This window comes from Mastomys coucha, unplaced genomic scaffold, assembly GCF_008632895.1.
Source record: "Mastomys coucha isolate ucsf_1 unplaced genomic scaffold, UCSF_Mcou_1 pScaffold22, whole genome shotgun sequence".
Taxonomy (NCBI): domain Eukaryota; kingdom Metazoa; phylum Chordata; class Mammalia; order Rodentia; family Muridae; genus Mastomys; species Mastomys coucha.
In genome coordinates this window covers 77445658-77458283 of record NW_022196905.1, presented here as the reverse complement: position 1 = coordinate 77458283, position 12626 = coordinate 77445658, and the positions used below count along the sequence as shown (strand labels likewise).

General features: G+C 40.9%; 1 protein-coding gene across 1 annotated transcript; it reads left to right on the top strand.

Moving 5' to 3' along the window:
* The first annotated feature begins 3387 nt into the window (after positions 1-3387).
* On the top strand, positions 3388-12399 carry LOC116104577. The gene is given in 9 exon segments (XM_031391094.1): positions 3388-3415; positions 7244-7593; positions 7627-7870; positions 7873-7961; positions 7963-8307; positions 8309-8430; positions 8432-10257; positions 10260-12251; positions 12254-12399. Coding segments are annotated over 9 exon segments (5142 nt in total).
* Positions 12400-12626: the final 227 nt, after the last annotated feature.

Sequence of the window (12626 nt, the reverse complement as noted above, 5' to 3'; positions counted from 1 at the left end):
CTATAGGGAATAAGATAATTTAAGAGCAGAATATAGATAGATACATTGTCTAAAATATTTCTTCTTTACAAGTCCATGTCCTAGAGTTCCTCTAGTTTTGGAGTGGGTTGAATTTTTAACCATAGTAAGGATAATAAGCAAGATCAAGGCAGAAATTGGAAGGAAATGGGATCTTGGAAAACAATACAGCCAAACCTAAGCCAATGCCAATTTATCTATTTGTATCATTGGTTGCTCAACTGAAAATTGTCTTTCTCTGTGGTCATACCTATAGAGCAATCCAGTGGAAGTTGCTGAGCTCACTGAAGGTTCCCAGCTTGAGTTGGACACTTGTTCTTCAGAAACCTTAAGTAGCAAATAGGTTAACAGGGTTAGATAGGGCTCTTGGGGTCTTTCCTCATCTAGGACTTACTGAAGACAAGGCACACATATAATGTATATACATACATGGAGGAGAAACACTCATTTTCTGAAAATAATAGTTTTTAAATTTATCAATAACGATATTGAATAGTATTTTCTAGAGAGAATATATGTTGGTTATAAAAGACAGACAACAGATATTTATACATTACTTTTTCTTTCCTGTAGACCTATGCAAGATTACAAATCTTAACCACATTTTTTGAAAGTTCTCCACTACAAAACATTCCAACTCATAGACAAATCTGTAGTCTTGAGATCCCCTCATAACCCAAGAAGCAAAGTTTTACCAGCTATATAGATTGCCTTTAACCGAGTTGATAAGTAAGCTCAACTATTACAGCAACTTTCCTGTTATTAAATTTTTCTTATTTATTAAATGAAGCCAAACAAATGTGAATGAATAAACATGCTGTAGACAATGTACTTGAGCCCATCGTGTAGTTTATGGTGAAGTTTACACTTTAGTTCAACTGTAACTCATCCACTGCTTTCTTACTTGGAAGACACTGCTCTTGATTTTCAAATAAAATATTATACTCCCATTTCTAACATAATGATTCCCAAATGTTTGACAATTTCTGGGAATTTTAGAGGCTTTAGCTTCATTTTATTTTTCTATTTGGAGGTTATCAAATACAGCTGACAGTCCATTGACTTTTCTACTCGACCATTTGTAAGTAAAGGTTAGAAAGTCAAGTATTAGCATGAAAGAATGATGAAAACTAAACAATTCCAGGAAGTATAGTGGTAGAACTCAGCTCATGCCAGCCTCAAGTCATCAGCACCTCAATGAAGAGAATACTTCACTTTATGAGTTATCCAGAGCCAGACACTATAAAACTGCTGCAAGGGATTACATACTAGGGACATATGGAAATCATGCCAGGAGCAAAACAGAGGACTTCTTATATAACCTTCTGTGTAATTAATAAGACTTTTGAGTGTTGGAAATCTGGGGAATGTGTGTGTGTGTGTGTGTGTGTGTGTGTGTGTGTGTGTGTGTGTTAATATATCTTAAGGAAACATGTCTTCCTAGTGCTAATATTCATTCTACCACAGCATTCCTTAGAAATCTCATTTAACTTTGCCACACATGTTTGTAATAATAGCAGTTTGGCCTGCCAAAGTTCTAAGTTTCAATAGAACAGCAATCTTTGCTGGCACAGTGTGTAGCAGACGACCATGTGGGGTGGGTACATGATTCCTGGTAGTTTACCTCATTTGTAAATAGTAGAGGCCAAGAATCCTGGTTTGCAAGTACTCTCACCTCATTTGGAAATATTTATATCATTGTAACAGTTCATTTGGTGCAGAAAGACAAATAATAATGACATTTAAAATAAAGGCAGTGTTCATCTTTCCATTTTTTAAAGCAGCCATATTCTATTTTCTCTATCGCTTATGTAGCCAATTCATAAAACCAAGATTTGTATGTGATGTTATATTCCATGTAATATTTACTTATAGTGTATATGTGTGTGTTTATTAAAATCAGGCTACATATATCTATGAATCATTTCTGTCCAGTGAAGATAATAAGAATCCTTCTTTCTAGGTTTTAGGAATTTATAGTATATCCACTGTTATTATAAACAGGGGTAATATCATGCAATATTAACAGTGGATCATTTTTTCTTTTTATGCCTTGAACCAATTTCTCAATTTTATATATCTTTCTCTATATATTTTCATCTCTTTCTCCACTATCTTCAGAGTTGTGTATAACTTGACATCTTGATTGGAATCTGGAGTACCCAAGGAATCAATATATTTAACAGAACTGTCATTAATTGTTATTATTATAATATTACTAAATTATAACAGAACTACATTATTATTATTTTATGCACTCATGGATGAGCTCCTAAAAGCAAATATCAAATGATTTGATCTAGTATTAATTTTATCTAAAAACCTTCTGGAGGTTATCACACTGTGATGATTCTGCTCCAACTACCTTTGTGCCAAAAGACAAAAAGAAACTTTTTAGTTTGTAATTTATTTTTGCTCTATTTAACTATACTTTAGTGGTGACTTACAACAGGACTCCAAACTGTGCATTTAAAAGTTATTTCAATTGTAGCCAAATGGATTAAATAAAACATACAAAAACCCAACATTTAAAATTGTTACTTTCTGTTGATATCCAGTATTCTAAACAATCTAATCTAACAATATAGGTTGATGTTAAAATCCACTTCTGGACTCCGATTTTGAAAAACGAACAATAGCAGGTCATAAACAATAGAATGTTAAGAAATTAGAGGTTTTACTAGAAGCTTTATTTAGATGAGAAAATTACAGCTTCATATTAGCACATCTGTACCTCGACAATCAAATGTATGAGTGCATTATAATTCCAATGAATTATGCAAAATGCTAATTAAAAAGTCAAATTTACTAATCATCTCTCAGGGTCATAACTGAAATTGAATTTGAGTAAGGACAAACAATTCCATGCCGTGAGATTTCATCACATAGATTTTAAAACTGCTTAGAAATGCATATCAGAAAAAATAATCTTTGTTTTACTTAGATGTTAATTGATTTTACTGTGTTCGACCTATCAGAACTTATTGATTACTTTTTTATGAATTATAGCTATATTTTTATAACTGTGTATTTCAGATAGTGTGTTATAAATGTAGACAATTACAGTGAGTGTTGGTTTTGTTTGTTAAAGGCTGCATAAGTACTGGGAATTTTTCATCCAGTTTTCCTGTTTGTAGGATGTGGAGACTTTGTGTTAGAGAACTGAACACAGGCTTCATTCATCCTTTAGGAGACTTCATACACTGAACTCCAACATTTACCTCTTACAAAAATTTTATGTTGATAAGAGTGGATTTTGATAAATTAGAAGGTCATTCCTCCAATTTATGATTGTCCTGCCTAAGCCACAAAATCCGAGATTTTGTGTGTTTGCTACTCCAACCTGTTTCTTTTATGTTCTCTGTGTACATGTACAAAGATTATTCAAGTTTTACAAGTATGGTGTTTTCTTTTTTGTAAGTAGTTCAAAAGTTACCATTGCCCAGTTAGGAAAGCCCAGCCAAGCATGAAAGAACCATGGGCTTTCATCCCCAGCACCACAGAGGACAGCTGAGAAACATGGTCTTCTAGCTCAAAAAATGTGTTAACTCTAATTATTGCTTAGAATATTTGAATAAACATAATATGCTACATAGTTATTAATATAAATAACTAGTCATTAGAGACAAATGTACTGACAGGTATATTGAAAATATTCAATTTTATGATATTGCATTTTGTAGTAATTCCAACATCTCTTCCAAATACCTAGTATTATGCTTCAAAGTTATCTATTGTTGTTTGTCACTAGAAAATTGTTAAAAGATAGTTAAGATAGAGAAGCTATATCCCTATTCTTTGTATATAAACCCTTCCCTATTCTAAGGCATCATGGTTAATAAAAATGATAGGATGAAGATGTTGAACCAAAGTTCCTTCAGTGGTTTTTAATTGGACAGAATATTGTGAAATAGTCATCCAGTGACTCTCTCCAATATACTGAAACAATGTATCTCTTATGAGAAATCATTAAAATATATGTTAAATTAGATTCAGGTCATTGGAGGTCTTAAATCCAAGTTTGTTGTGGAATCTTGATCATCTTCATTAATTACCAGCTGTTCACTGTCAATTGTGACATGCCTTTGGCCATCTTTGTCAGATTAAGTCTAGTGAAATTTTACTTTCAGTTTCACTTATAATTCTTTTTCAAATGTTATTAAGTGCTTATTATTGTCAATTCTATAAAATGTTTAATGTTCCAACACAGGTACTTTTAAAAACTGAAATTCTTTTTTTTCCTTGCAATGACAAGGTAGATTCTGCCAGATGAATTAATGAAAATTCTGGTCATTCAGGCTCTAATTGGATCTCTTATCCAGCTGTAAAGTTCTTTACCTGCAGCTGAGAGACACTCAGGAGTGTGAAAAACCTTCCCTATTGAGTATTTGAAAATATCAGCTATGTCATGCCAATATAATCATTATAAATGATTTGTAAACCCATTAGCTCTGAGTGGAAATGGGTTTTGGGATGTGAGATTAGACTAAAATTTGCTGTGTAATAACAGTAATCAATGTCCAATGAAAACATCTTTTCTATATCAAGACTCATAAGCACGTCTGTACAAGACTGAAAGGAGTGGGCTCAGTTCCAATGAACAGTGAGTCCACACTACTTCCATTGTCAAATAGGATAATTGTCAAATAGGATACTCTCTAATAAATTAAAATCTTTCCTTGTTACTATGAAATTTTATATAACAATGGAATGAAATCAGTGCTGAGCATTCACGTGTGTGCAAATATATGGGTGTGTTTGTGTGTGTGTTAAGAATGTACATCCAAGAATGTATGTACCCACAGCCTGATGAAAGATGACTGGATTCTTCAGTGAACTTTTACTTTATTCTTTGGAAGAAGCATCTCTGTGTGAAGCATAGCATCCTGTGTAAGGGTAGAGTAATCATACATACTCTTTAGATAATTACTCATTGGCATACTCTTTTTGTACTCCAATGACAATACAAAAATCTTTCTTATACTCTATTTCTCTTATTCTCCTTCTCCCATGTAAAGTCTTATTTTCATTGAAGGTTTCCTATCTGAGGGGCAGAGAACTTCCAGTTTAGAATATGCTGTTGCAAAGTTGTGCATTCTATTCATCAGACAGTTAAGAAAAAATAAAAAAGCATATAACAATTCTATTAGAGCATTGAGAAATCTTTATGGAAAAGATACAGATTTTACTATTATACTTGAAGATTATTATAATTTTTGGGGAAATATTGTTTAGAAAACAATGTAATAGCAATTAAAATGTAACAAAGGTTTATGCTTTCTTATTAATTAATTATTTCATATTAAATATTAATTAATTCATATTTTTATTATTTCCTTCTTATTTAAATTATTTCTTTTGTTGGAAAGTTAAGCGGGCTGACTTTTCAAAAGGATTGTTAAATTATTCTTCTTTTATGTTGGTGTTAGTAACTAAGCAATTCTGGGAAGAGAATTGGCTAAATGGAGTATAGTGAATTATGATTCAAGATGCTCTTCACTTTTGAAAAGAGTGATCATGGAATTGATAAATCTAAAATTGAGACCTCTACAAAGAGAGATTTAAATACCAACAGAAATGATTATGTGATGTTTTAAGTATTGAAGTATCTGTAGATTTGACTTAGTATATTTTATATTATATCAGGAAACACTAAAAAATAGAATTATTAGTGATTTCCATGCAAACAGAGGACATAATATTAATACTATCAATAAATCAAGAACTAATTTTGATATTCTAATTTATGCTATTAAATGAAAGGATGCTACAATGACACATCTTGTAATGACACTACATATATAACTGTATCTTATATTAAAGAGTGTATATATGTTTTTTAATTGTACATGTTTTAACTCTTCAAAAATTAGTAACTTACAGGACTTGGAATAGTGTAGAAGCTAAACATTTGCAAAACTTGTATCCCTAGCTCCCACATAAAAGTTAGGCATATGTGTACATGCCTATAATCTCAGTGGAACATTTGAAGACAGTTTAATCCTGAGGAGCTGTTGCCCACACAGTCATCCTAGTTATATGGGCAAGCTTTTAATTCTCTGAGAGAGCCTCAAAAAGGCATCAAAAAGGTATCTATAGAGGTGAAAGACTGAATTTAGAAATTTGGGAAAAGCATGTTAATGGAAATGCATTAATGTATAACCTTTACTTAAAGAAGGCATAGGAAGTCTCTGTAACGAGCCAGGAAGGTGGACTGGTCAGTTCCAGGAACAAGATAGCGGTCAACTATTAAGAAGATAACATTGCTCAGAATAAGGAACAGGATAGCAGTCAGTCATTAAGAAGATAGCATTGACCAAACCACAGAATATTAGTCATCTAAGTAGTCCTAGGAGCAGTCAGTCATTGAGAAGATAGCATTGACCAAACCACATTCCTCTAGACAATGGGTGTGCAAAATGACTTCCTTGTGATCTGGCTCAACTAGGTAGTGGGTTCCTTTAGAATTTTCTATTGTTTTCATGCTATGTATCCTTGGTCACCCCATCACACCCCTTGGGTTGTGGTTTTTCCTTTTAAATACCCTTCACTTCTTGTGTTTGGGGTCGAACACCTCTGGCCTGCCAGGCTATGAGTTCGACCTCAGATTTGACCTGAATAAACCTCATGTGATTGTAGCAAGTTCGGTCTCTCATGAGTTACTGGGTGGTTGTGTCATCCTGAGACTTGAGTAAGGATCTCCCCAGTTCTAGGGGTCTTTCATTTGGGGGCTTGTCCAGGATTTACGACCACCCTTGACTCTCTGAAGACCCCTTGGAGGTGAGTTCTTAATTGTGGTCTGTCTGTCTGTTTGAGTTCTCGTAATGTGTCTGTGAATTACCTGTCTGTTTGCAATCTGTGAATTTGTAGCTGGCAAATTTGTAGCTGGCTTCCCGAGATGGCTGGGTTTATTTTTAGAGTTTATTTTCAGTCAGTGACTCCCTGCCCTCCGTTGGGGAAAGGGAGCTGGTCGGCAGATGTGACAGGGCCACTGACTAGTACCCTGGGAGACGTCCCAGTGGAAATTGGGTATCCTAGGGGACACCCAGGAGGAACCCCACGGGAAGCCAGGGGAGAAACGCTCCAGAGGAGTGTGGGTCTGTTCTCCCGGACATCAAACTTGTTGGATTGGCTCCGCTTGGGCCGCTCTTGTTGTGTTACTCTTTGTCTGATTTTCTGTGTCATGTTTGTGATTTTTGTTGCCTTTGTGACTGCAATGGGACAGGCAGTGACAACCCCCTGTCCCTGATGTTGGACCATTGGAAGGAAGTTAGACATAGGGCACATGATTTGTCAGTTCAAGTAAAGAAAGGACCTTGGCAGACGTTCTGCTGCTCCAAGTGGCCAACATTTGGAGTCGGCTGGCCGCCTGAGGGAACTTTTGACGCAACCATGATCTCTTCTGTTAAAAGTCTTGTTTTTCAGCCTGGACCAAGGTCTCATCCCGATCAGCAGCTGTACATAGTCATGTGGCAGGACTTGGTCCAAAACCCTCCACCATGGGTCAAACCATGGGTGACCCAGAGGCCTGACTCCCAAGTTCTGGCTCTCAAAGAATCAGATTGCAAACTGAAAGTATGATCTCAGAGATATGGTGGCATGACTCAGCCCGAGAGCCTGCGTCCTCTACCTTCCTCTCCTCCTAAAATCTATCCTGAGATTGAGGAGCCTCCTGAGTGGCTTGAGCCACCACCACCTACCCCTCCTTATGGTTTGCCCCTTGCCCCAGATTCTGAAGATGGAGTGGCTGAAGATGGGCCGGTGGCAGGAACTCAGAGTCACCATGTCCAGAGCCCTACACAGGGACCAGAGGAGCCTGACTCCACTATGGCTTTACCCCTCAGAGTATATGGTCCCCGGTGGACCCTCCCCAGCTCCAGCCTCTCCAATATTGGCCTTTCTCCTCTGCAGATCTTTACAACTGGAAAAATAACCATCCTTCTTTTTTCTGAAAATCCGGCAGGGTTAACTGGCCTGATGGAGTCATTAATATTTTCCCACCAGCCCACCTGGGATGATCGCCAACAGCTTTTACAGGTCCTTTTCACCACTGAGGAAAGGGAAATGATCCTTCTAGAAGCCCGCAAAAATGTGCCTGGAGTGAACGGGTCCCCGACTAACCTCCCTAATGAGGTTGATGCTGGATTCCCCTTGGACCGCCCCAACTGGGATTACAACACCGAGCAAGATAAGGGGAGGCTGGCCATCTATTGCAGGACTCTCATGGCAGGTCTCAAAGGGGCCGCTAGATGACCCACCAATTTGGCCAAGGTAAGAGAAGTTTTGCAAGGGACCAACAGAACCCCCTTCTGTGTTTTTAGAACGATTGATGGAGGCCTATAGATGCTACACCCCTTTTGACCCTACCTCTGAGGGTCAGCAGCAGGCGGTGGCTATGGCCTTCATGGGGCAATCTGCAGAATATGTCCTTACAGGACATAGTTAGAGAGGCTGAGACAGTATTTCACAAGAGAGAGACAGAGAAAGAAAGGAGAGAGAGAGAAAAGTGAGAAGCAGAGGAACAGAGAGAGAGGGAAAGAAGAGAAACTGAAGAAAGGGAGAATAGGTGGGAGGGCAGGCAAGACAAGAATTTAGCAAGAATCCTGGCCACAGTAGTAGGGGACAGAAAAGAGGTGAGTGTGAGACCTAGGCAGACAGGGTACCTGGGCAACCAGAAGATGAGAACTAGCAATGGGGGACAAAGGTACCATCTAGAAAAAGATCAATGTGCCTGCTGTAAGAAGAAAGGCCACTGGGCGAGAGAATGTCCTGAGAGGAAAGGGAGAATTCCGAAGGTGCTGGCATTAGAAGAAGATGACTAGAGGGGACGGGGCTCGGACCCCCTCCCTGAGCCTAGGGTAACCCTAAAAGTGGAGGGGACCCCCATGGATTTCCTGACAGATACCGGAGCTGAGTATTCTGTACTCCGATAACCATTAGGGAAACTAAACAGTAAAAAGACTGTAGTGATTAGTGCCACAGGGCAGAAAATATACCCATGGACCACCTCTCGAACCGTGGACTTAGGCCAGGGACAGGTGACTCACTCGTTTCTAGTCATCCCTGAATGCCCTGCACCTCTCTTGGGAAGAGACGTGTTGACTAAATTAAAGGCTCAAATTAGATTCACTCAGGAAGGACCAAAAGTGGAGTGAGGGAAACCTTCCTCTATGGTTTTGGCATTTAAACTTGAAGATGAATATCGGATGCATGATGCCCCTGACCAGGTAGAAACTTCTCTTCTAGACAAGTGGCTGAAGAGGTTCCCAGAAGCCTGGGCAGAGACCGCTGGCATGGGAATGGCTATACAAGCACCTCCGGTGGTGGTGGGACTGAAAACGGATGCTACCCCTATACGTGTCCGACAGTATCCACTGAGCCAGGAAGCTAAAGAAGGAATCAGTCCCCATATCCAAAGACTCTTGGACCAGGGAATCCTGGCCCCTTGTCAGTCTCCATGGAACACCCCTCTGCTACTTGTAAAGAAACCAGGCTCCAACTATTACCACCCAGTACAAGACCTAAGAGAGGTCAACAAGCAGGTTCAAGATATACACCCAACTATGCCTAACCCTTACAACCTCCTCAGTTCCCTGCCCCCAGGTCGCTCATGGTACACAGTGCTGGACTTAAAAGATGTTTTCTTTTGTTTAAAGTTACATCCTACTAGTCAACCTCTGTTTGCCTTCGAATGGAGAGATCCAGATTCAGGACTGGCAGGACAGTTGACCTGGACCCAGCTGCCTCAGGGATTCAAAAAGTCCCCTTCTCTGTTTGATGAGGCCCTCCATCGAGATCTGGCCACCTTTCGGGCCAAGAATCCACAGGTGACACTGCTTCAGTATGTGGATGACCTGATCTTGGTGGCAGACACCAAACAAGAATGTACCAAGGGGACTGAGGGCCTACCAACAGAACTAGGTAAGCTGGAATATCGGGCCTCGGCAAAAAAAGCCCAGTTATGCCATACCGAGGTCACCTACCTAGGCTGTCTGCTTAAAGATGGAAAAAAGTGGCTGATGGAGGCTCGGAAAAAGACAGTAACCCGGATCCCAACACCAACTACACCCCAGCAGGTGAGGGAGTTTCTGGGGACAGTCAGCTTTTGTAGATTGTGGATACCTGGATTTGCTACCCTGGCTGCTCCCTTATACCCCCTGACCAAAGAGAAGGGGGAGTTCATATGGACTCCGGAGCACCACCAGGTGTTTGAAAACATCAAGAAGGCCCTCCTGCCAGCACGGCTTTGGCCCTACCTGATTTAACCAAACCTTTCACCCTATATATAGATGAAAGGGCAGGAATGGTGAGGGGGGTCCTCACCCAGACTCTGGGACCGTGGAAAAGGCCTGTAGCATACTTATCTAAAAAGCTGGACCCCGTGGCCAGCGGTTGGCCCTCCTGCCTAAAAAACATTGCTGCCATAGCTCTACTTGTAAAAGATGCTGATAAGCTTACCTTGGGGCAAGAGACCACAATTGTGGCCCCACATGCCCTTGAAAGTGTCAGGCAGCCACCAGATCGATGGATGACTAATGCCCGCATGACTCACTATCAGAGTCTCCTGTTGACTGAACGAATAGTTTTCGCTCCCCCCACTGTCCTCAACCCCGCTACCCTACTACCAGAGATGGACGATTCCACCCCAGCACACTGCTGCCTGGAAATTCTGGCTGAAGAAACTGGAATCCGAGAAGACCTGAAAGATCCACCTTGGCCAAGGGTTCTGAACTGGTTCAGAGATGGCAGCAGTTTCGTGGTCGAAGGTAAGCGAAGGGCAGGGGCAGCAGTAGTGGATGGGAAGCAAGTGATCTGGTCCAGCAGCCTGCCAGAGGGAACGTCAGCCCAAAAAGCTGATCTCATAGCTCTGATCCAAGCATTGAGAATGGCAGAGGGGAAGTCCATCAATGTCTACACTGATGCTTTTGCCACTGCACACGTTCATGGCGCAATTTACAGACAAAGGGGACTCTTGACCTCAGCAGGAAAAGAAATTAAAAACAAGGAAGAGATTTTGAGCCTCCCAGAAGCTTTGCATTTGCCAAAAAAGCTCGCCATTGTACATTGCCCTGGGCATCAGAGAGGCAAGGATGCGGTTACATTGGGAAATCAAATGGCTGACCAAATTGCAAAGCAGGCCACCCAGGGAGCTGCAGTACTGTCAATACAAAACTCTAAAGATTATTATACCGTAAGAGACACAAGTTTTAGATATATGGCAGAAGACTATCACAGGATGGACTCTTTAGGCATTGTAAAAGGATATACCCCATATGGGGTAGCTGAGGCAGAAGGTAGACAGTTGATCCTTCCCCAGGAAGACGGGCGAAAATATGTAGCTAACCTCCACTCTCTAACCCATCTGGGAAGCAAGAAGTTGAAAGGAGTAATAAAGTCATCTGACTATTAGGTCATGAGCCTCACTGACTTGGCCCAGAAACTGGTGGAAAACTGTAAAGCCTGTGCACTGAATAATGCAGGGCATCCCATAACGATACCAGGTAAAAGACTGAGAGGAGACCGACCCAGAGTCTACTGGGAAGTGGACTTCACTGAGGTCAAACCTGCAAAATATGGTAACAAATATTTGCTAGTTTTCATAGACTCCTTTTCAGGATGGGTAGAGGCTTTTCCCACCAGAAGTGAGACTGCAAACGTGGTGGCCAAGGAAATCCTTGAAGAAATCTTTCCAAGATTTGGAATTTCCAAGGTAATCGGGTCTGACAACGGACCTGCCTTCGTTGCCCAGGTAAGTCAGGGACTGGACACTCAACTGGGGATAAATTGGAAATTGCATTGTGCTTATAGACCCTAGAGCTCAGGACAGGTAGAGAGGGCAAATAGAACCTTAAAAGAGACCTTGACTAAATTGGCCTTAGAGACCGGCGGGAAATACTGGACAGCCCTCCTTCCTTTTGCTCTGTTCTGTGTCTGGAACACTCTGGGGAGATTTAAGCTTACCCTCTATGAGATCTGGTGTGTGGGGCTACCCCCATTCACAGAAGCGGGTGGAGTACACGATCCTGATGCTGTTCTTTCTAAACCCCTGTTCGCCCACCTAAAAGCCCTTGAGCTGGTGAGACGCTGGGCTTGGGAACAGCTGAAGGAAGCCTACCGAACGGAGAGCCCAGCCATACCACACCAATTCCAGGTGGGCAAGGCAGTCCTGGTCCGAAGGCATCGAATGGGCACCCTCGAACCTCGCTGGAAAGGACCCTACCTAGTGCTCCTGACTACCCCACCGCTATCAAGGTCGAAGGCATCGCAGCCTGGATTCACACAACCCATGTCAAGAGAGCATCTAGAGGCCTCCAGGACACCCCTGACACCCAAGATGGATGGACCATGGAAAAGACTGATGATCCTCTTAAGTTGTGTTAACTGTGTCATGCACAGTTCTGCGTGAGTATATCAATCCCCATGCCCCACAACAGCTCATGTGGCAAATTATAGACCCAGGTACTGGTGCTATTATAAACAGCACACAACAGATTGCCCCTCTAGGGACGTAGTGGCTGAACCTGCATTTCTGCCTTCAACAGGTCAATTCAGCAGCCAGGAGGGTTCCCCCCAACTTAGTGTGCAGTTGTGGGTTCTATAGCTGCCCC